This window comes from Calidris pugnax, unplaced genomic scaffold (genome assembly GCF_001431845.1).
Source record: "Calidris pugnax isolate Ruff unplaced genomic scaffold, ASM143184v1 scaffold5, whole genome shotgun sequence".
Taxonomy (NCBI): domain Eukaryota; kingdom Metazoa; phylum Chordata; class Aves; order Charadriiformes; family Scolopacidae; genus Calidris; species Calidris pugnax.
Window position 1 is genome coordinate 4327372 of NW_015090814.1, and position 25369 is coordinate 4352740.

Consider the following 25369-nt stretch of genomic DNA (forward strand, 5'->3'; position numbering starts at 1 on the left):
AGTAATAAACTGTATATCGTGACTGAGAGTTAGTGCTTTTATGCAGCAGAGTTCCAGGACCAGGCCTTTGGATCTGAGCATGTCTTATGTTTTCTGGTTTTCACTTTTTCAAATGTCTGTTGTGCTGCATCGCGAATGGCTGTTCCTGGCTCTATTTTTGGCCTAAAATATAACTATTACAATAGGAATGCATTGCTTCTTGTTAAAGTCGTCACGAAAATATCGTTAAAAAGGGTCGAATCACGTCTTCCTTTTTGTGGTCCGAAAGAGCCTGATTTCTGCAGGGCACTGGGGAAGGCAGGTTAGCAGACACATCTCTGAATGACTTCACCCACTTGCTGCCTTCAGTCCTGGGAGAGGGTTTGCACGTGGTGAGAGAGGAGGAAGGATGTGGCAAAAGCCACTTTATTCATGCTGTGGAGCTCCTCTCTTTGAAAGCTGCTCTGGATGCTCTCAGGGTGCTCTGGCTCCTATTAGCAAGCCCTTGAGCTACAGCCTGGATGTCTATGCACCGAACGAAGACACAGGTTTCCCCTTTTCATAGATCATTTTGCAGGAAACAGGATTCAGCCCCAAGACTTACTGTACTGCATTATTCGCACTTCTGCTAATAAATCATCCCGCTTATTTGGAAAGCAAACCCATACTGTTTTCCATGTGTGAATTATCCCCTTGCCCTTCAGTGATTCCTGTGAAAAATCTTATGTTTCCTCAAAAGTCGGCTGGAGGTAACTCTTTCTGCCACAAGCAGAATAAAACTGAGGCATTCTTATCCAAAAATTGCAAAATGGAAAGTCTCTCAATATGATTATTTGATTCCCAGCACAAACATTTCTAAAAACTTTTCTAAATGAATGCCTGGACATAAAAGCGTATAAGGTGCATTATAGACTTCAATCAGGAAGGATTTGTCTCCAGAGCATGTGTAAGAATCAAACCAAAATATTCAGCTGCCTGAGTGCAAATGATATACAGGGGAGTTATCCCAGGTAAAATTTGCAGGAGGCAGGGAGCTTGCATTTAGTTAGTGTTCAAGCATAGGGCTATGCACATCTTCGTATCGATCTGCACCATCCCCCTGAGTTTTGCATTCTGAATGCAAAGAAGTTCAGCAGAGCTGCTGTCGCATTCAGCTTATCAGATGAAACCCACAAATTGCTCCACAACTCCCCTCAGTTCCTGCCTATGCTGGGAGGAAGGGTATTGCTGATCGTCCACAGCTGGTGGATGGCAATTTAAGCTCTGTGAAGCAGCCCAGCCCACAGCTCCTGAAGAAACTCAGCAAATACTTGGGCCCAGAAGCTGGGAAATGACTGGTTAAATTATGCCTCTTTCTATCCCCCACTAAGGTCCTGAGGGTACAAAAATAACTGCCCAACACTGAGGTAAACGGGCATCTTGCTGAAGGCAAAATACCAGAACTGTCCAAAACTCTTGCCCCCCTGGAGATAATGTATTGCTGCTCTTCAGGACAGTGGCCGCAGTGCCCACTGAGGTCATGTCTATAGTCTTTTCAAGGGTGAATATAGGTATTTCCAACTTTTTGCTTGTTTTTTAGTCTTTCCCCCTGTGTCCTCCAGCTTCTGTATCATTTGCAAGCATTGCTACCTCAAACCATGACCCCCAAATAATTCTCGTAATCCTCAGTGTGAATAATATCTTGTATAATGTCAGAAAGGAGTCAAAGCTAATGTGTATGTTGGTAGTTCCAGTGTTTCTAGCCTAGAGCCCTATGAGAGATCAGAGAGGTGGGAAAAGGTTAAAAAAAAAAAATAAAAATGTCCATTTGAGGCAATTACTTTTTTCTGTGCCCTTGTTTGCAGCCTAATGTGTCACCCAGTGAAATCCATATAAGCCATCCACTGAGTATTCCAGTGGGTGAAGACATCATAGCATCATCTAGATGCATCGTATCAGGCATAATTTACCTGCTTGCCATCTTCACTAGAACTTTCAAAACACTTGACAACACAAGCTGAACAAACAGGGAAGAGCTGCTGAGATCTGAGAAAGTCCGTCACTTTCCTGGGGCCTTGCCTGTACCCTAAATCAAGACAAGGTGGTTCCAGCCAGCCCTTTGTAGAGATGTCCACCTGTGTTACACCTGGATGGAAATCCATAACAACTTTTAAGACTTGTTATGAAACCTTGGTTACCAAACACATTTCTTGACGCATGAGAATCGACTGAGATCTGACACCGAATTTCTTGCCTGACAAAACTTGCTATCTTCTGCATCCGAAGTGGCCATTCCCGGTTATCTGGTTGCCCTGGGGTGCTCCCCGGTTGGCTGTGTAGAGCACGAGTGTCCTGCTGTCAGGCAGCGCCTGAGCACGTGTGCCCTGAAGACTGTGGGCCAGATGGTAAAGAGCACAAGCTGTGAGGAGGGCTACAGACAGCACAGGATTATAACTTATATCAGCGAGTTTCATCTCCTACTTATGTTTTGTTTTCCAAATGAGGAAGTCTCACCTGCTTTGAAGTGCCTGTTCCAGAATTTCCAGAGGGGCTAAATCTATTATCAGTGTCAGTAAGTGCATAGCTCGAGGAAAAAATCTTACTCATAAACAGCAGGTTTGCAAGAGCAGAGGGCTGACCAAGCAGAGGAATGAGGAAACGCTCCAACAGCTGCTCATTTATAATGCACGGAGGCATGAAAGTGCCCATCAGCTCTGCTGCTCTTCCCCTGCATTAGTGTACCTGAGCTTCCCATCTGAGCACCTCAAAGTGCTTTACAGCTGAGGTCTCAGCAATAAACTGTGACATTTCAAAAACGGGAGAGCTGTGGCAAAATCTACACAAAACAAAGCAAAAACCAAAAAAAAAGAAAAAGCCAGCCTGGGGTCCGAGATAAAAGACATGTAGAACAAGGATGATCTCTCATTTGGCTTTTACTCAACAACTCAGTGAAATGCTCCCTCTCATACAAACGGAGACCTTTTGTGTTCAGGGACCTCTCGGTTACTCTCCTGCTTCTCTACGTCTCTGAACACGTGGGGTTTTTTCTGTATTGAGTTCAGGAAAACACAAATGCAGATACTCTGCATTTAGAAAAGAAAGGCTATGAAAGAGGAAGAGTCCAAAATGATGGTGACTGATATGCAGGGTATTAAATGTACCTTCAATGACACAGATGTTGGCACTGCACAGGGAGATGCTGAGGAGCTAACTCCCAATTTTTTTAACCAAACAATTTTGATGCAAAAGACTTAATATTCAGTACTGACTCCTCAGCCCAAAAGCAAAATAGAGCAGGCTTAACTTAACTAGTAAGATAATTTGTAAGAGTTTAACTAGTTTGATAATTTATAAGATTTTACTGCTTACACCTAAAGTTGAGCCTCCTTGACAGTTTTGTGCTTTTGCAGTTGTGGCTTCCGTTCTTTTAAAACTTTTTTTTTTAATTTGGTTTTCAAGTGACCCAAAAAAAAAACACCGAGAAAAACTCATGATGTAAGTAGAATCAGTGGATTTAAATTTAAACCTGAAACTGTCACCCATGCAAAATTAATTGTAAAACCAAAGGGCCAAAAACCTCTTTTATTTTACTACCAAAATTGTTCAAGTATTACAATTCACAAGCCTGTTTCCTGGGCACATACTGACTTATTCACGGTTCACCCTCACCCTTCAATCACTGCTCTGTTGAATAAGAGAAAGAGAAAAGTTTGACAGCAAATGTTGACAGACCCTACCAGGAGCTGCTCCACCTTTCTGCCACCAGAAACGTGCCAGCCCTACCTGTCTCACCTTGCTGTTGATGAAGAAGTTTTGAAGGATGCAAAAAATGTCTTTGTTCTTTAAACTGGATTGATGCAATTTCTTGAGAAAGGTGCTGGATTTTGCCAATGTTTTTTGCATACAGGTTTATCCCCCAAAGCTGTTTTTGAGCACAGTGCTTTAGTATCAGAGCCAGATGTGCTGATCCTGTGTCTGCACAAAGTTTCCCCAAGAAAAATCATTACTGAATTCTCTCTCTCCTTCCCTCAACTCTCACTCCCTCCTTTACCTCCTTCCTCTGTCTCTCTTTCTCTCTCTGATTATCTGATAAAATGGAAAGAATTGCAGCAGATTCATTGGCAATCTAAGCATTTTACATATTTCACTGGCACGTTGACTAATGATGCAGTCTGTGTAACGGGCTGTTTTCCTACAGCCGGGTTTGAGGAACTATTGACCTATAAATTTGATACCGCTCTAAAGGTTTAACTTTTTAGTTCTAGATTAGACTATATTTTAACTTTGTTTTGAAGCCTGCAAAAAAAAAAAAGAACTTGGTCTTTCTGGAATCCTGAAAAACATTTTTTGGTGATATAATAAAAATCTTATCTTTTCTCCAAACTTTACCTAAACTACAGAGTAGAACGGACTGATGCCCAAAGGCAAGCCAACGGTTGATACTGTACTTTTAATGGCATAATAGCAGCCAATATATTCTAACTATTTTTTTGCAGCACAGCAATGATCAATACCTCTTATTGCAGGGTCCTTGCAAGTGATGAATAAAACCAGGAGGATTATGGAGAATGGAGGGGCCTCCTTTATCAACGCGTTTGTAACCACCCCGATGTGCTGCCCCTCGCGTTCCTCCATGTTGACCGGGAAGTACGTGCACAACCACAACATCTACACCAACAACGAAAACTGCTCCTCTCCCTCATGGCAGGCTACTCATGAGCCCCGGACCTTCGCCGTGTATCTCAATAACACTGGGTACAGAACAGGTAAGAGATAAATCAACAGTAGTTCTTCTGTTTAAAACGAAGATGACGGATATTCAGCAACAGGTCTCGAATCACTGCCTAAAATGAAGTATTGTCCCCAAGCTGGGTTTACAGAGCAGAGGTTTGATGTTATGGAGAGGGAGGGTGGTACTTTCTGCTGGTCCAGATCTGCGGCTGATGGCCACGTAAAGAAACTCACTTGTAATGGAGCAGCATATTTTCACACTGGGATGTCCCAGGTGGGAAATAAGCTGCTGGGCAGTTACACCCAGGGCAAAAGAGGTGCATTTTAGTGGCATTGTGGGTCTGAACCGGCAGTTCCAGGCGTGATTATGGTCAGTATTATGGCCTGCCTGTGGACAGCTGCTAGCAGTTATGGAAGAAGATGCCTGGGCCAGGCTGGGGACCGGTGCCAAAGACCTCACAGGAGCGAAGTGCCTGTCATGGGAGTGAAACAAGGTGAATGGTATAATTTAAACTTTGCCATGGGGCGATATTTCATTTGCATTTTCTGAAAAGGAATAGAAAGTTGCCTTTAAGAAGGATTGTTCTACTGTGCACCAATAAGATTTGATAGTTTTCTTGTAAATTCCTGGTGGTTTTCCCTAGTCAGGAGATCCCTTTCCTGTCTACAAAGAGCTCTTCTCATTCCTCTCGTCTGTGCTTCGGCTTGATGTAAAACCTGATTCATTTCTGCATCACCTATCCCTTAAGATTCAATCTGTAGACACGTCAGGCTCCAGCCCGACTTCCCCTTCTCAAGGTAGGGGAGTTGTGCGAGGTCATCAGGGTGCAATTTGTCCCGAAGCGTCGTTCGACTACACAGGCTCCCCTTTACAGGACCAAGGAGGCACACAGATCTCGGTGCCAACTGCGCTCCTTACAATGTAATTGGCAGCAGGGAAATGTGTCTCCATCAGCAGCTTAGCAGAAGAAGGGATTGCTTTCAAAACGTATAGGGGGAGAAAGTCTCCATGCTGTCTGCTTGTCCGAATTCTCTGCGTGTATCCAGTGCTTCAGATTTATCTGCCTGTTTGCCATCTTTTCTTCAGCACGCAGACAGCTTGCTCTTTTTTTCCCCTCTGTCTCTCTGTATCTGTAGCTCTGGAGAGCTGCTGCATCCTGTTTAAAAAGCAAAAACAGGCAAATATTTCACTTCTTTGGACCCGCTGTTGGCTCTGGCGCATGTGGTGAATAGTGCTCTCTATTAAGCTGGTGTCAGTGAAATTCCTGAACCCAACCAGCACCAAGGCTTTAGAGGAGAAAAAGGGAGAGAGAATTGACAATCACTGCTAGAAAATGTGCTGAATTCACCCTGAAATACTTGCTTTGTCTTACGGCTCATGACTCAGAAATCCTTTCTGCTTGATCTCTGGCTGCTTCATGTGGGACCTGGCTTTCCTGTTCTTAAAAAATTTAGTATCTTATTGATTTGTAATCGAATACTTGCACGACTAAATGCCCCAGGTGTAAACTGGATAGCTCTGCCACTAGCCCTCTCTAGCCTTCTAGGGGTAAACACTCTGCTTTGGGGGGATCTTCTGCACTACCTTGCATGATGAAGGCATGTGGAGATGTCTACTAAATGCAGACTTAGCCCTATTAAATAGAAAGGAAAAAAGGCTGAAAAGAAAAGATAAAAAAAAAAAAAAAACCTTTCCAAAGACAGGCAGAGAGAACATGGGTCCTAAAGATGTCAGGGAAGGTGGGTTTTAACAAGGGGCAGGAAGGAGAAAAAGGAAATGGAAACAAATGAAAATACTTGTATGAAGCTCCTGACCAAGGTACATTGTTTGACCCTATAATAATATGGCCCCAAAGAATTTATCCATTTGCTCCTTGTAAGATGAGCCTGCCTTCTAATTACCCCACAATTTTTTTTGAAGTGGCGGCTTAATTAGCAGCAGATCTTATAATACATTTTTCAAGGACAGTGTCGCCTCATTAAAAAGGCATCAAAAGTCCACTAACCAACTAATAATCCACACTTCACAGCTAGAAAGTTTAGTAAAATTGTAATGACTCAAGAATACCTGGGAGTCAAAAATAATTGGGACTGAAAAAGAGGGAACACGGGAGAATGGTTACACACCACGTAGGCTGGTCGTGACTCTGTGCTGATATTGCAGACACTGTGGGTATTTACCTTGTGTGTTTCTGCATATTTTGAGAGGAATTCCATACCCTCCTCAATGGAAATCTGAGGCAGAGAAAGAGAAATGAGTGACTCAAGGTCCCTCACAGTTCGGTGACAGCACTGATAGGACACTGGTCCAGGGAGCTCCAGTCCAGAGGAGGACACAAAGACACTCAGAGGGCTGGAGCCCCTCTCCTATGAGGGCAGGTTGACAGAGTTGGGGTTGTTCAGCCTGGAGAAGAGAAGGCTCCCAGAAAACTTTAGAGCCCTTTCCAGTCCCTAAGGGGGCTCCAGGAGAGATGGGGAGGGACTCTGGATCAGGGAGGGGATGAAGGGTAACAGTTTTAAACAGAAAGAGGTAAGATTTAGATGAGATCTTCAGAAGAAATTCTTTGCTGTGAGGGTGATGAGAGCCTGGAAGAGGTTGTCCAGAGAAGCTGTGGCTGCCCCATCCCTGGAGGGGTTCAAGGCCAGGCTGGATGGGGCTTGGAGCAACCTGGTCTGGTGGGAGGTGTCCCTGCCCAGAGCAGGGGGATGGAACTTGATGATCTTTAAGGTCCTTTCCAACCCAAACCATTCTATGATTCCATACTTCCAACCTGGTCCTCTGTTTGAAACAATGAGGATTTAGCTCTCACTTTTTTGCATAAGTTGAATTTATTATATAAGTTGGTGGAAATAAAGGGGCGGGGAAGTGTTTATAGTGTCCTTACTTCTGTTCACTCCAAATAGTTCCCAATATCTATAAAGCATCTGCTGTCTAAACCTGCTGCTGCCTTAACTAAACCCTCTATACTACAGCTGATCACAGGTGGGCTTACAAGGGGAGTCCTGCTGAAACCACAAGGACTCCACACCAGCACACCAGGCCTTTTAAAGAGAGGTCTGAAATGTGCTCTAATAAACTGCGGTCATAATTAGAGCACACTGGGAAAACCTTGCAAAGAACAGCATAGGTTTTTAATTTCCTTTTTCTATTTTACTCTTCTATTCCTCTTCTATGCTGATGTGACCTAATGCACATTTCATGGAAACATCCCTTTTTGAAGATTATATGTCAGTGTTAAATCATAGACATAGACCTGTGCCGGGTGCTAATAGGACAGACAGTATTCAGAAACAACACTTCCAGACCAAGATCACTTTTGCTTCTAATTATCATTTAAAAAAATCTCCAAACAATTAAGCATGCTTCAATTTTTACGGTTTCCCTTACTCAGAAGCCGCCTCCTTACACAGCAATGTCTCAACTGCACAGCATCCCAACTGTTGAAAGTCCACAAAATTGGTAATATTAAAGTAGAATTTGTAGGAAATAGCAGGGAAGATACTCTAAATAGGTAGAAAGAGAAAACAAAACAACTCTGGAGAGCTTCAGAGAGATGAGAATTTTTTTTTAATTACATAGGCTCCAGCTGCTCATAGTGGGGAGGAAAAAAGGGTCACTCTGTAATCACTTTCAAATTTTGTGGAAACTGAGAAAATCTTGAGAGGTTTTATTTCATCTTGTAGCTTTTAATGTCCGTAGGCATCCCTTCAGCTGTTTAGAGTCAGAAATTTTATTTGTGAGACTATTAGACGCAGGGGTTGGGAGGTTTTGCTTTGTGCTTACCAGAGCATTGGCTGGTTATTTGCCGTTCTTCCAGTCCTCCCTGCAGTACTGTGGAAGTCTCTGGCTTTCTTTACTTTCTACTCTTTTATCCCAGCCCTGTGGTATAGTCTTGCCTCTCAGACTTGCCCTTCGGTGCTGTCAGTTGACACAGCCATTGGCAAAAGAAAACTGCAGGAGTTTGCTACCCCAACCTCAGCTTCATAGAATCATAGAATGGTTAGAGTTGGAAGGGACTTTAATGATCATCGAGATCCAACCCCCTGCCCTGGGCAGGGACACCTCCCACCAGACCAGGTTGCTCCAAGCCCCATCCAGCCTGGCCTTAAATATTTCCAGGGATGAGGCTTCCTCCAGTAGGAAAGGATTGTGCTATATCTTCATAACCGGGCAGCAGCCAAGCATTGGCTTAGTATTTTAGAACTGAGAGCCGTGGTCAGCATAGTCAATATCCAGGAGGCAAAAATGCAACAGTCATTTTGTTGTTAAATAGCGTGTCACACTCTGTCTATGGTGGGCTTTCACGTTTTCACCAGCTGAAGGTTCACCCCTTTGCAAATGTGAAGAGAAATATAAGTTTAAGATTCTCACCCTGACTCAACACGCATATGCATTCAGAGCCCTCTCTGCTTAGTGTTACTTAGGAAATTATTACCTTCTAATCCTCGCCCCTCTCAGCCCTTCACAGCCAGAGAAACTGTGCAGGAGAGGAGTCTGTCCTGGCTCAGAGGCCACTGACAGCCTCACGGCAACTAGTCAAACTCAGGACCATGCTCCGCTTATGGAGTCCCATCTGAAAGAACAGAAATAACCAAATTAGGCAATCATTTGCTTACATCTTCCCAAAAACAATTCTAAAAAATGTATGTCCCAATATTTTATTTCTTGTTCAGAAGTATGAACCAATCAGACTAACATTCAGGATCCATGCATGCAAGTGTCCTGATGCAACTCTCAGCCTTTGATGGGTCAAAAAATGGTAACGTGGCAAAGTTTATTAAGTTCACCGTTAATTTCTAAATGCCTGCATTTGTGAAACTCAGAACTCAAGAAGTGACTGAACATCAGGATGTCACTGTCTGGCTTGTTTTGACATTGTCACAGTGTGTGCAGTGATGAACAGAAATGGTCACTTGTTTGACATATAGTTAATATGTTCAGCAGTTCACACCAGCTTCTGACGCCTGTCCCTTGACATCTGTCACTTGGGGGTGCATTTCTTAGCGTGGTGACCAAAAAGAACTCATAAAGCACCGAGATGATGGGAGACTGAAAGCTAAGAAGTATTTAAACCATCCACCCTCCCCTTCTGACACGGGGAGACAAATTAATCTTTCAGAAAGGGAGCAAAAAGCTACGCCTCCTGAAGGCGTGGGCAGACAATGCGTTTCCTCTGGGGGCGAAGCCAGGGAGTTTCCTGTTCACAGCCTCCCAGCACAATTCACTGCCAGCACACGCTATTTTTAATCTGCAGTGTTTCAGTGACCTAATTTGTATCCTGCCTCATGCAGCCTTTCAAAACAGAGAGGGCGGCAGAATATGGTAGAGGGGCGGGAATGAGTGTGCAGGGAATGAGTCCTGGTTTTCAGGATATTTCTTGAAGTGAAAATAAAAAGGGAGAGAGAGAGAACTCCCAGCTTTCAGGTTCTTCCTTAATTGGTTTGAAAGATGCTGGGGAGGATCGAGCATAACGTGCCTTGTAAATATTATAAAATAATTAAAAATACGCCTCATGTTTCAAAATTAAAATGACACTTTTAGTCAAACTAAAAAAACATATAAACAAAATTGAAATACGCTGAATATATTCAAATAGTCCACAAAAAGTGAAATGTAGAAGCATATAAATGAAAGTGAAATACGCTGAATATATCCAAATAGTCCACAAAAAGTGAAATGTAGAAGAGGGAAAAGGCCAAAAAGGGTAACATGCAGGGTTTTCTAGTTCTACAGTATCATATGAAGTGAAACTTTTTTTTGGTTTCTGTCCAAGACCTCATCAAAAACCACAGCATGTCTACCTACTTATACTTAAAAACAGAGGTCTGTGCTATTAAATATTGCACAGAAAAACCATACACCGAAAGATTTTTAGCAAGTTTACGCATTCAAGTGCTCCATTTAGGAAAATCTGAGTAGGACAGTGTCTGTGCAACTATTTCATCTCTCTTGTCCATGTGGCCAAAGGATAGTTTTTAACTACGTGATAACTTTGCGCTTTTTGGAGGGTGAAATTTCCTCGATTTAAAAAAGATAGATCAGTTCTGCCAAAAGGCATGAGGCCAGCCAGCATCTGCATCAGCACGGATGAGGGTCTCTGATCCCCTCTGTAAAACTCTGCTCTTTCTCGCTGAGTTGCTGAGCAGAGTGGATTTTTATCACATATATGGTGGCTGGGGGAGGCAACTGTAGGTTTTTGGTTGTCTACTGAAAGGAAGGTACCAGTGAGACTCAGGAGTCTTTTCAGATGTTGTTGAGTCCTCCCTGCTGTCCAAAAGCACTTCTGGCTCCCTTCATCCCTACCCCATTAGGTAGAGCAGTCTTCACTCCTCAGTTTTCTCATCCTGGTTTTCTGGTCCTGCAAGACCTTGCCTCAGCCCCTGCTCTGAGTTTTGTCCTCCAGCCTCTCTGTCCCCAGGTTGTTCCCAACCTCCCTCCCCTCCTGGCATCCAGTTAGTCCTTGACAGATATGTCCTGTTCCCACCGCTTACCACTAGCAATCTCCTTTTCCAGCCTGATCAGCAGATCTCCTCTCCCATTCCCTGTGCCCTGTCCATCGGCTTCTTTCTCCTTTCTGCACTTACTGACCAGTTTCTCGGTTTCTTAGTCACCACTCCTGGGCCCCCAAGCCCCCAGCTGTTTCCCCCCAGCTCTCAGTCCCTTTGCTGGATCTCCTGTTGTTCCCCAAACTGCTTCTCCTGGACACCTCCAGCCTTCTGCACTTCCATCAGCTTTCTCCCACCTACCGACACCACTCACAGGTGGGCAGAGAATCATAGAATCATAGAATGGTTTGGGTTGGAAGGGACCTCAAAGATCATCGAGTTCCAACCCCCTGCCCTGGGCAGGGACACCTCCCACCGGGATGGGGCATCCACAACTTCCCTGGGCAATAAATATTCCCTGGGAATAAAGTTCTGAGGAGCCAAAATCTCCCAGCAGGGGTTTTGTGGTGGTTGGTTTGGGTTTTTTTCAAAACTGATCAAACTTTGGACAGATTTTCACTGGGATGATAAAAGATGCCTTCTTGACAGAGAGTCCATCATGTCTTTGACAGAGTTCATGCTCTCGGTGCGGCGCATGGAAGCGCTATCAAACGAAAGCTGGCGTAATTTTTTTCAGATGTTAAACGTAATTCCTTTTCCATTGCTGCGGTTCTCAAAGATGGCTACTGTTCAGGCTAAGAAGTTTCAAAAAAAATTCAGCCTGAGGCTGACATCCAGTGTGGAAAATTTCAGCCCGAGTCCGAGAAAGTTATAAGCAACTGAAAACAGGGTCTTATAATGAGAAATGTCAGACGACATCAGCACTGGAAAGTGCTACCAGCTTGGCCCATAATACAGGCTTTGTTAAAGACATCACCCAGGCTAACGATGGCTATATCAAGTTATAGGCTAATGCCTTTTGCAACTGCTGAGTTATAAAATCTTTAATGCTCTTTTTGGTTACAATGGTAAACCTGGCAGCAACTGGGAAAGACCCACAAAGCCGGAAAAAAAAGTAGAAAACCTGAGGTTTTCTGCTGTGGTTAAGTTACAAGGCTGGGAACTGTGAAATCTGAATAATATTCTTGGCAGTGCCACAGGCTTCCTGCGTGACTTAGGTCCAGCTGAAGGTTAACCTCTTGGTGCCTCAGTTTCCTCACCGCATTTTTGGGACAGTGCTGATTTCATTCCTCGGCAGCCCTGGCAATACCGACCTGGCTTTCTGCACTTTAATGACGTGACACGCTAATCCTCTGTAATTTTTTCACCAGAAGGGAAAACATCTCGGGTTTGCATCCCTTGCTTGCATAATGGGAAGAAAGCGAGGAGGAATTTACTGGAATAATCCGGAAGTTGCAGTTTTGTGTCAGCCCTGAAATGTCATATAAACAGAGCTTCGCAACTCCTGTAAATGGTTTCCTGACTTTGTCAAAGGAAGTGGGCTGTCTACTTAAAGCTCTTGTCTGGGTCACGGTGACTAAACCTCACTGCACCCTGCCCTTTTGAAAGGTTTGGGTTTGTTTGAAATCGGAAACATTCCCCTAAGCCTCACCAAATAACAAGGGCGTAGGTGGTGGAGTCTCCTTCAAACCCTGCCTGGACACGTTCCTGTGGGACCTGCTCTGGGTGACCCTGCTCTGGCAGGGGGTTGGGCTGGGTGATCTCCAGAGGTCCCTGCCAACCCCAGATCATTCTGTGATTCTGTGAACTTAATATAAATCCTTTGATCCATGGAAGTGCATCTGACCTGTAGACATAGCCCAGTTCACCTGTAGCTGCTCCACCAGTGCTGACAGGAGTCAGGGGACTAATTCTGTTGTGTAATACTGTAAACATTACTCATAAATGCTTGTAGAAAATACGGGGGGAAAAAAGTACTAGGAATTATGAGAATTCAAATCACATTCAGCTATAAATATCCTGGCTTCAAACCATTGACATCTCCTGGGTCAAATTCTCCTTGTCTTGCACCCACCGTAGCCCCTTGGTCTACTTCAGGACTCATTAGCTAATTGCTAAAGGCAAAACAAAACCGGGTATTAAGGCATGTATTCGTATTAACTACCAAACATGTATATTCTACAGCCACTCCTGAGACGCATAGATGTCAGTATAACTGTTCACCATGACATGTGTTGTTGTTTGCATAAACTTAATTAACATACTCACACAGAATACAATTATTCTGATATACTAAGCTACTCTACATGTGATTAAAAAATAACAATGTGTCCTGGGAACAGTTAGCAAAACTGCCAGAATGCAGATAAAAACTGTCTTATTAAAATGCAAAAATTGGCATTTATCTTTCTTGTTATCCCTGTGGGGGCCATTACAAGCAATAATGAAAAGATGTCCCTTGAAATGGCATTACTTTTTAATGAGGCTTTTACCCATTGAGTCATAGTCTCCATTTTATTAATTACAAGCAGAAACAGCTTCCTAAACCCTGTAGCTGTTGACTGCAAGCAGCTTCTAAAGCTGAGCGTTCCCAGTCAGTACTAAGAATTGGGCAATTCAGCAAGTTTTAGGCTACAGCTAAGTTCAGGCTGTGGGTTGACTCTATGAGCAAAGCACATGAAGACCTAGCAAGGACATTTGCACATCACATGTCAGCTCCTGGGCAGTTCCATGACGTGTGCCATAGCGTTTTGTTTACAACCCTCTGGTTAACAAAAAATCGCAGAACCATGGAATCATTGAATGGTTTGGGTTGGAAGGGACCTTACAGATCATCCAGTTCCAACCCCCTGCCCTGGGCAGGGACACCTCCCACCAGACCAGGTTGCTCCAAGCCCCATCCAGCCTGGCCTTGAACCCCTCCAGGGATGGGGCAGCCACAGCTTCTCTGGGCAACCTCTTCCAGGGTCTCACCACCCTCACAGCAAAGAATTTCTTCCTGAGATCTCATCTCAATCTCCCCTCTTTCAGTTTAAAACCCTTCCCCCTGGTCCTATGGCTCCCCTCCCTGATCAAGAGTATCTCCCCGTCTCTCCTGGAGCCCCTTTAGGGACTGGAAGGGGCTCTAAGGTCTCCTCAGAGTCTTCTCTTCTCCAGGCTGAACAATCCCAACTCTCTCAGCCTGTCCTCACAGCAGAAGGGCTCTAGCCCTTGAAGCATTTTCATGGCCTTCTCTGGACCCGTTCCAACAGGTCCATGTCCTGGTGCTGTCAGCAGTGCTCTAGGTAGGGGCTCACCAGAGCAGAGTAGAACAGCTAGAACACCTGTGGGGATTGTTTGCTGATTATGTGTTTGTTGTGTTTTGTATTTGTTTGTTGTTTTTTTGTTGTTGTTGTTTTGTTTTTTGTGGTTGGACTCGATGATCTCAGAGGTCCCTTCCAACCACTAAGATTCTGTGATTATTATTTGACAACATGAACACGCCTGTACTTTCATTTTACTTGGGCACTTGTCTTCATTCAGAGCGTGAAGAGCCAGACACAAACTGCTGGGGCTGGGCTCCAGCTCTGACTCACTTGCCCAGTCCTACACTCAGTGGTACTCAGAAAATACCACAACGAGGGGACTGAACTCTTGTTTTTCAGTAAAAGCCTGGCTTTTCCTTTCAGCTGTCTAATTACTCTCATCCTCCTGAGCTTTTGACCAGCAAACCACTCGTGGTTAAAGCAATTTGGCAAATGTGATCCATTATCACTGCTACCGCTGTTTCTACTCGTATTTGGGGCTTTGCTGTGCATCAGAACAGCCTTATTCTGCAACAGGGGGAAACATCTATTTCTGCAAACTGTCATTCAAGGAGCTGCTTAAAACTTGACAGCTCTGAGATTATTTTTATGATAAAATACTAAAACAGTGCCTACACAAAGGTGAACGGTTCGGGCTGTCAATCCCAAGTCTCACAGCATGCAGCAAAATATGGGGTTCATGGGGCCAAAGGGAGCTAACAAAACATTATTAAAATTGGAAAATTAAGTAATCTAAAGCAAGGAAATTCCAAGGTGGATTGACCCCCACCAGCTCCAAGCCTCCCTTTCCTTTTCTAAATTCAGTTTATCTTTTCTCGTCCTTGTGCCCCAGGTCATTTCATCTCTGCATTTTATGCTGGTGGCTTTCTCTCAGGTAACGCCTGAATATCAAAGAGAGGAGAGAAGGAGAGAAAGAAGCTGCTGTTCTTTGTTTTAGTGCCAAAACTGAAACTGTGGGGACTTTCTCAGGTCCATAAAGCAACACCCTATGGTGACATTAAACTGGGAGGCTGTAGTAAGCCTCTACAGATCATCTGTGTGCTACAGTTTTTCAGAACTTGACCATTTTGAGACAGATTTTCTTAGCCACCTCTGTTATTTAAAAAGGCACTATGTCAAAACCTACAGACACTAGAACTTCTTAGAGAAAAGCTTGCCAATGGGCAAACCCATTTATTTTCCCCATGCCTTTTTCTTGGAAATTGCTGAATCCTTTGGCTAAAATGTTCCGTAGAGCAAAATGTAGCCTGAGTCAGATAGCATGGAAACTATCATCACTAACGGTTGAAGTTTGGCAAGACTGTAAATAGTAGAGTTCAGGTCTCAGTATTAGTCAATTTAATTACGGGTGGGGCTATCAAACCATCCTACGTGATAAATTGCCATGACTTCCAGTTCACAGCTTGAAAGCCTCTGATCTTTGTAGGAGGCAGGTTGGCAGTGGGGTCCTTTACAGACGAGCGCAGCACACGGAGGCTCTCCAAGGTCACGCAGTAGCTGCTGGTGGATCTGGGGTGGCATTCAGGAGGGCTGACCTCAGATCTCCCCTCCAACCACAGACTGTCCTTGATTTTGCTTGGCTCAACAGTGCTTCCTCTCTCTTGGTCACACTTCACTCTCCCATAATTTTCTTCACTGCTGTCTTGCTCTGACTATGCTTCCCTTCTTCTCTTTCCTTGGCTTCCCTTCCCACAGTAGTTCAGCCTTTACCCTTACACTTTCTCTGGACATCTGACTCCCTGAGACTTTAACCCAGTCTGGAATGGTTTCCATTCCGGGAGGCAACAGTTCTGGGCACGTATCCCCTCCCCACAGCCATCCTCTTCACCTCAAGCTTCTTGACTTCTGGTTGGCCTCGGGAGAAAAAAGGAGAGCAGCTGGGTTGCTTTCTGAGTAGCTGTGGGAGGAAGAGCTGGAAGCCTGGTCTAGTGTCTGTAGGACTTGTTTATATGTCACATTCCACGTGGTATAGGAAAGTAACATTATGTATGGCTGTAACCTCTGGTTAGTGACAGTTGGCAGTTATATGATCCGATTACACCATATTTATGGTGCCTCGGGCAAGTTTTAATTATGAACATTTTGATTTTTCCACCAGTTTTCCCAGGAAGTTCACCATGCCCGCATCAATCAGACCTGAATTATTGAAGCCCTTCCACAAATGTGCTTTCTTTGGTTAGACTGAATGTGTCTAGGTTGAATGTGAGGTTTTCCAAAGTGATTTCATTTCCTAGTAGGAAACAAGTACAGGGCTTTGACGTATGTCCTGAAGCCTAGCTGAGGAAGTGATGCTGGGCAGCAACACTCCATGGGCTGGACCGAGCCGGCATTGGCAGCGAGGGTGCAGACCAAGAGGGGTGCAGTGAGGTGGACAGCAATCACCTCTGTCCCTGGAGAGATGTCTGTCATTCCCTCCTCATCAGGGCTGTTTTATTTTGTGATCACCAGGTGTACCTTTTGTGCTGACCGCCAGGGACAAGGGCAACAGAACTGCTGGCACGGGTGACCCTCCAGGGGCTTGTAAACCTCAAGAAAATTAAAAATGCAAACAATGAAGTTGCTCAGACATCCCAGTAACTTGCCAGGACTGAGCTGGAGCTAATAAATCCCTAAAAACCCAGGCCCAGTGAGGTGTTCTGTCACCACACTTTCTAGGCAGTGGAAAAGCAGAGCAGAGCCATCCAAAATTGGCTTTTTTCATCCAGGCCAAAGACCATACACAAGCAGCTAAAGAGCTTCCATACCCATCTGTCCCTAGAAGCAACACGGCTGTGTTTGCTGGGGTGCCATGCCAGCGTTAATCCCCACCCCAAGCTAGTTGGCCAGCTTTGGCTGTCTGTGTATCTTTGGCACGAGGGATTCCCAGCTCTCAGATAGCTGGGAGCCTACCATATTATGAGATTATTTCCCTTTTCACTTCCTCCCAGAGGAGTTGGCAGGAGCACTCACCTGCAAACCCCCCTGGGCCTGACAGCAAAGGCTGAACGTTCTGACTTGTCACCTGGAGCTAATGAGTAAAAAAAAAAAGGCTTAGTTTGGCAGGCCTGGTAGATGTAGTTGTCCTCCAAGTCTTCATCTCTTGGTTAGTTTTGCCCTAGAGAAGCTGTGGTACCAAAGCAGGGTGGGGATTCCCTCTTGCTCTACCCAAAGGTGGGCCCAGCGGGATGGAGATCCGGACTCCCCAGACCTTTCATCAAACCAGCACAGGTAGCCAGTTTTCTTAGCCCAAACTTTCAAAAGTCAGAAACCAAGCCTCAAAACATCACAGGACTTGCTTAAAACCACAAGGTGTTTTTCAGATGTTTCCTCTGGGCACTGGGTTTTTATTCCATTTTCAAGTGGAAACCAAGAGAAACACACTCTTTCTAAAAGAAAAAAAGAAAAGCAAACCCTGAAAATATTTCACATTAGTACTACATTCCAAAAGATTAAGAAGAAAACCTAAAGTCACAAAGGCTTTGAACTCTCATGAAAACTCTGGAAATAACTTATTTTAATTTCAAAACCCTCTAAGGCATAAAAGGAACATTTTTGATAAAGCAACTCTGACTCATTCTAACACATTTTATCCTCATTCATGCATGCTTTTGACTCAGACTAAAAGACTTGGATTGCAAAGCCTCATATGTGTGTGTGTTCTTTTTTTTTTTTTCTACCTTCACAGCCTTTTTTGGGAAATACCTCAATGAATACAATGGCAGCTACATCCCTCCTGGGTGGAGAGAGTGGGTTGGATTAGTGAAGAACTCTCGCTTCTATAATTACACCATTTCTCGCAATGGTAACAAAGAGAAGCATGGATTTGATTATGCAAAGGTATGTTCCAGACACGTAAATTCTGCATCATTAAGCCATGTAAAAATCACTTTCAGATAATTAATTAACCAGGTAATTAATTAATTAAGCAACCACAAGCAAGAAATTGAGATGTCATTTTCTCTCCGGGGCGTTGCAGATCGATTTCCACGTGAGAATATTAATTGCACAACAGAAGAAAAGTTTCCAAGGGCTCTTCGGTGCAGCCTGGTGATTCCTCCCTCCCTCCTTCCCTCTCTCTCTGCCAGAAAGCCATGGTTTTGTGGCAGGAGCAAACAGTAAATAAAAGCCTTTCCCAAAAACAATCGTGCCCCTTGCACGGTTGAACTTTAAAGTTAGCTGAGCGTTGTCAGTTGTTAAGAAACAAGTGAATGCTGTTTTCCATTATAGAGTGTGCGCACACACCAAAAAAACAGGCTGTGCCCCAGCGAGCAGGAGAATAGATAAGCAGGAGAACATGGCCCTTGGACAACTTCAGAGCTTGTTCACGCTCTTGACAAAGTTTGGAAGGGGGCCGCTGTCAAATTTCCCGGGAAGGCTTAGGGAGCATGGATCGCAGGCTTTCCAGCCTGCAGAAAGCAATCCCGAATTTCCTCAGCCCGTAGCTCGCAGAAGATGATACAGATGTTGCAGCTGTGGTTTCTGACCCATGTAATGAGATTTTATTGGAAGCTCGCGATGCCTGTTTCTGATTTCCCCGCCCGTAGAAATTACATGATACTAATTATATATTTAAATAGAGCGGGGAAAAAAAAAAAAAAGAAAATGAAGAATATTGGTTAGTTATACGTTCCTTACACACCCTGTGTGTGTAGCTGGAATAAATAGGCAACTAGGAGGGAAGTGGATGCTTTGGGAGAGCAGTCATAGAGGTGTTTCACTTGAACAGGTCACAAACCCAGAGATTATCACCGCGCTGGTGCCTTGCCCTCATTACCCATTTTCTACACCAAAAGGTCGCTCGCTGTCTCCTCCGTGTCCCTGCAAGGCTTTTAGTAGCCAGGGCTACTACCGTGCGTGCTGGAGGAGAGGGGAAGGGGCAGGGGGGGAGCCAGGGGGTCACAGCTGGTTGGTTTGTCCCCGCACCGACGTGCGACACAGACCTTGTCCCTCAGGCTCTGCTTTTGCAGCTGTTTGGGGCCTCGAATCCACAACATATGATTAGTCATGCCTGGAAGTGCTTGAAATTACAAACATTGTCTCAGCACTTTCTCAATGAAGCTCGCACTAGACCTCCAGGCCAACAGCGAACGCTCCAAGGTGGCAGGTGGTTTAATTTAAGTTTTCATCTTTTTTTTTTCTTTTTTTTTTTTTTTTTTCATGAGGTGCTTGTTCTAGTAGGTATCTGCGTGATCTCTTGGTTCATCTGATGTAGGATAGAATCCTGCAGCTGCAAAAATGTTTGAGTTCAGCATTTAGGAAATGCTTATTAGAAATAAGTTGTGGCTATTTTCACCCTCTTAATTAACTATTCAATTTTTTCTTTCTCTTTACTTTTTTTTTTTTTTTTTTTTTTTTTTTGTAGTTCCATTTCCTCCCTTCCCCTTCTAGGCTTCCATTTGCCACCTTGGCTGTAGGTTAAGCCAGTTTATTAGCGAGTCACAACCTAAATCTCAGCAGCTGCACTGCTTAAAGTTGCACAATTAAAACGAACAGAGCCTGCAGGAATTCGACTGCTCCCTGCATTCGCATTTGCAATTTCTTTGATAAAAGACTTTTTTGCAATCTGTTGCCTGTTGTAGCCTCCCCCCGCTGCTTCGTATACATACGCAAAAGTATAATCTGAACAAAGAGAGCACAAGAAATGTTTATGTAAACAGAAAACCAACGTCAGGAGTCAATGATTTCTTGCAGTTAGGAGCCATTATCTTCTGAAAGTGTTTTGTCAGTGAAATTCAAGAAACAAATCTTTGCCAGTATAGCCTGTAATTTTAGATGTTACGTAGCATTATATTACAAAATCTGGTAATCATATTTACTTAATGCCTTCTGTTGTATCTGATTTGCAAAGTACTGTCTCATTTTATGTGGCATCGCCTGTTTGAGAAAGTAATTACTGCTCAGTCCCCCCTATGCTCCCTCCAACCCTACATCTCTTTGATGGTATGTTTTGACTTCCTGATCTGAGCTTTAATGAGGGGCTAGAAAGTAACATAATAACATGATAGTATGGGATCTAATTAATCATGCGCTTTGTAACTTTTGCTTTGCGTTCATCCTATGTTCCAGGACTACTTCACAGACCTAATCACTAATGAGAGCATTAATTACTTCAGAATGTCTAAGAGGATATATCCCCATAGGCCCATAATGATGGTCATCAGCCACGCTGCGCCCCACGGCCCCGAGGATTCGGCCCCGCAGTTCTCCGAGCTCTACCCCAACGCTTCTCAGCACATGTAAGTCCAACTCATGCCCTTGCCAGACCCTCTCCTTGCATCTGCTTCTTGGGAGGTATTTGTTTATGGAGACGTTGGAGGGAGGGAGAATCCAAATGTAAGGAACCCAGAGCAAGCCACTGATGTTTGCTCGTTTCTTCGGCCGCGCTTGCTCCTCTCGGGGAAGGAGAGTGACAGCTCTGACCATTATTAAAACAGAGAGAAGCTCTTTTTCCTCCTGGGAAGTTGTGGGAGATTAAAAGGTCAGTGTTTGGCTTTGTAAGGGCAGCTTCTTACAATACCCTGAAAATATGTAGACACAGGTCAGGATCTGTTGGAAAGATATTACTTCCTTCGTCTGTCTCTAAGATATGCGCTTCCTGGGCTCTGGCTGGATGTATTGAGAGTAAAAACACCCTTTTTTTGGCTTTTGTGTGCACCAGATTTGTTTATAGACTAGATATACTGGCAGATTCCCAAAATAGCCTATTATATTTCATTTTTAAATAGCATGCTTAATCATTTCGGATGATTACACTATAATAATAATTTAAAAAGAACTCCTCATTTTGTTTCTGAAACTGAGACTAACTCCAGGTAAAAATCTGAGGATAGGCCTGGATTCCACATCTTGCTTTAAACCTTGAATATTCTGCCTCTTTTTCCTTATACTGAGGTCTTAGGGAAGTTTTCCACTGCCCTTCTGTCTGCCATGAGCATCTGGACCACTCTTTCCATTTGTGCTTAAACAATGTTTTTGCACCTCTTTACAGGTAGGAAAAAAAAAATGTTATCTGGATTTTACATTGTTTTAGTGCTGAAAATGAGGAGGAATCAGCTTCATCTTTACATTGATTTGGTGCTGAAAATGAGGAGGAATCAGCTTCATCACACAGTGGAAAACTTCTTGCTCTACAAATTGTATTTTGGATGCTCTGCAGTAGCTCACACACAGGGATGTTTTTGTAGTTATATTAACTAGTTTAAGATATGGGATGTGAAAATGGTTCTCAAACAATCATCCTGAAGAATTGTTATCACCTTTTTGTGTCCTAAAGGTAAAATAAGATAGATATCAATCCATAGAACCTGTCATATTGGGTTGTGTGAAAGATCACAGAGAAGCTGTGGCTGCCCCATCCCTGGAGGGGTTCAAGGCCAGGCTGGATGGGGCTTGGAGCAACCTGGTCTGGTGGGCAGGATGTGAAAATTGTTCTCAAATAATCATCCTGAAGAATTATTATCACCTTTTTGCGTTCTAAAGGTAAAATAAGATAGATATCAAACCATAGAACATGTCATATTGGGTTGTGTGAAAGACCACAGAGAAGCTGTAGCTGCCTCATCCCTGGAGGGGTTCAAGGCCAGGCTGGATGGGGCTTGGAGCAACCTGGTCTGGTGGGAGATGTCCCTGCCCTTGGTAGGGGGTTGGAACTCAGTGGTCTTTAGGGTCCCTTCCAACCCAAACCATTCTATGATTCTAGATTCTATGATCTTTCTAACTCAGTATCCTGAATTATGCACTTATGCAGAAAGTAGCAGGGAATGCTTAGGCATGGTTTTAAGGTCCATTTCAACCCAAACCATTATATGATTCTAGGATTTTATGATCTTTCTAAGTCAGTATCCTGAATTATGCGCTTATGCAGAAAGTAGCAGGGAATGCTTAGGAAAACAAAACAAACAGACAAACAAAAAAACCTCAAAAAAACCCCAAACACCAAGAGAGATCCCTTTTCCTCATTTTTCCAGTTTCTGAAAATCACCAGTTTAGGTGAAGCATTGAGGCCACTGTGCCCCATTCTCTTTGCATGGGTCTGCTCTGCAGTGGCAACCCCACCATCCTGTGGCAACAAGTTCCTCCTCAGTGCCACCCCGCACGGAAGGGACAAAGGACCATTTTGTCTCTCCTCCTAAACCCGGGGCTTGCCCATGCAACCAGTGTCCCCTGCTTCCCATTGTGTGAGGAGTAATGAACAGCCACTACATCAGATTTAATGGACCTCTCCCACGTCTTCTTTCACTCGCCCCTTTTCATAGCAAGAGAGTTATATCTATTTGTTCTCGCTCTGTTCAACAGATTGCTTTCCGTTTAGTGGCACAGATTGCCTGGCCTCGGGCAAGCCATCCTGTCTGCTGGGGGACTATCCATCATACAGGAGGGTAGGACTCAAACTGTTTCCGCTCAGCTGTGGGGACCGTGTCTGGAAGAAAAAGCACTGAATCATTGCATCTCGCTCTACCTCTCCCCAGGCCAAAGCAGCTCATTTTAGTCTCCGTGCTCATTTGTAATGAGTGCTTGTAGGAACTTGCATTGGTTTGTCATCCTCCTGGTGCTTTCAGCCTGCTTGTTTTCTGGCTTCTGCTGCTAAAACCAATGGGTTTAGGTAGTCTCCAAAATTTTAACTGTTTCTCCACCTTATACAGGTTGCATATCACCTGCAAAGATCAAGCGACCATCCTAGTTATCTATTTTCAGGCTTAATTTCATTTCAGTACTTGTGTAAATTAATTTTCATTCTTCTCCACCTTATACGGGTTGCATGTCACCTGCAAAGATCAAGCGACCATCCCAGTTATCTATTTTCAGGCTTAATTTTATTTCAGTACTTGTGTAAATTAATTTTCATTCGCATGGATTCCTGGGGTCTAAATACCTTGCTCTGCGAGGCTACTTGTGAAATAGCCCAGAATGTGAGGCTCAGCTGTGCTTCTTCTTGTCTTCTGGCGTTGTTGATTTCTTGGCAACCTTCTTGCAAAGATTTTTTCCTCCGGTGACCTCAAGAGATCCTTGCTGGGTTGTTTTGTGTTTCCTGTTGCACTGACTGACTGCATGTGTTAAGAGTGCAGTCTGCAGACTAAGAAATGAGACAAACTGAAGATAAACTGCCAATCTGGGTGGCTGAAGCCTCCAAATAACTTATTTCTCTAGCAAAAACATTAGCAACAGGCTCTAAAAGATATAAGAAGTCCAGTTCTCACAGACATATTTGGTGCTCCCTGTGAAAACAGCACAAGAACAATAAAATCCCTCCTGCCAAGGTTTGTGTAATTTGAACGTTTAACCCTTAGGTTTTCTTCCTTGGTGGTCAAGCACCATTTGAATCTCTTTCTCCCTGACCTTGGGTGACAGCCATCTGACCTTGGATTTTGTTTTTAAAAATGTAGTTGCTATATCATGTTACTGTAACGCCTACCTCCAACAAAGAAGGGAAACCAGGTCAAAAGCTGCTTGCTGGCTTTACAAACCGAGAGGGAAGGTTATACCTACAAACCAAGGATTAAGATAGCCTGTCAACCACATGTGAGGGGAAGTTTTGCTTAAAAGGACAGTAGCTGGAGCAAGCCCTTAAACTACGTGACATTTCTTCGCTGGTAAAGTGCCTATCATTGGACTGAAATACTGCCTTTATAAATTTTTTTTTGGAAAACACAAACCATCAGTTTGTTTAGAAGGAGTTTTCCACTTGTGCATATGCACAGGCAGGGAGGCTACAGCAGGAAATCCTCCAGTTCAGGGAGAGTTCTGCCCTCAAACGTGGGCATCCGTTGGTCTCATTTCCCCACTTAACAACATGGAAAGAATAAAATCAAATTGAATACAGCAATGAAGTCCATAAAAATTATGAAAAACCCATCAAAGCCAAAAAGAAAAGGAAGAATTACCATCGTTGCCTTACTGTCTTGCCCTCCTCAGCACAAAGAGCCTGCTAGACTGGCATGGAAAGTCTTACAAGGACAAGAAAAGTAATGATGGGTGCAATGTTTCATCATTAATTTTAAGTGGACGCTGTTAATTCTCATTAGCTCCAGTTTAACAGACTGTATCATACTGGAAGGAGCAGGGACTCTCTATTATTTTTAAGCATCAATTCTCCCTCCCACTCTCCCACCTCTCCTCTCCTTAGAACATGTCCTGTTTCTGACACCTAAAAATATTTCTGAAAGTTTACATTGGCTGCTGTCTTCATAATGAGTGATACCTTTTCTGTAGATTAATCATACTAATGCATGTCCTCTAGCTATGCCCAGAAGTTGTTTCTGTGGAAGAAAATAGGACTGGAGAAGATACACTAGATGAAAGCAATACATAGATTTTTGCTGTGGTAATGAGCATCCATCTGCCGGGGAGTGGGGTTGCTAGACCTTTGGAAATGCTGTTGTTAAATATGAAGTTAAGATACAAGAGGTGGCTCTCTAGGTGTCCCTGGCAGCTGTTACAGGGGAATCTTGTTCCATCAGACAGCTGAGCAGGAAAGCTCTGACTCAAAGGATGCTCTAATGAAAGCCTGAATTCTCAGTTATGCTCGGGGCCTCTGGCACTTCGACTTCCCTTTACCTTCCAGTGTGAACCAGTCCTAAGGGAAATGTGAATCAGACCTAAGCTGTTTATAAGCTGTGAAGTAAACAAACATTAGAAGCAAAAATCTGCGGGAGGCAGGTTTACTGAAGAATGTAAAAAAATGGAACTCTGAGACACTGCTGGCTGTGCTGAGCTAAAGATCCGTGGGCTGGCAGGAGGACTGACAACCAGATTTTATAGCTACCTGGAAGCAATCCTATTGCCAGGCTGAATATCTTAGGAGGAGCAGCTAGAAACGGTGTATGGGAAGAGATCGGAAAGCTTCCCAAGGCAATGGGAGAAAAGGTAGATGGTATGAAAGGCAGAGCTTTACATTTCCATTTAAAGATAGTATCAAAGGTGCTGAAGGACGAGTTTGCAGTAGTGAAGCATGAGGAGCAATACTGTTGCACCTCCAAATCCCCAGACCCACCTTAACTGCAAATTTGGGG

General features: G+C 43.9%; 1 protein-coding gene across 5 annotated transcripts in view; it reads left to right on the forward strand.

The window, feature by feature from the left end:
* SULF1 (sulfatase 1) overlaps positions 1-25369 on the forward strand; it is a 154487-nt gene that overhangs the window by 79359 nt on the left and 49759 nt on the right. For all 5 annotated transcript variants that reach the window (XM_014939652.1, XM_014939654.1, XM_014939653.1 and 2 more), the window contains 3 exons: positions 4485-4724; positions 18046-18197; positions 20427-20596. In XM_014939652.1, coding sequence (XP_014795138.1) covers positions 4485-4724; positions 18046-18197; positions 20427-20596 — 562 coding nt within the window. The remainder of the gene's footprint in view (positions 1-4484; positions 4725-18045; positions 18198-20426; positions 20597-25369) is intronic.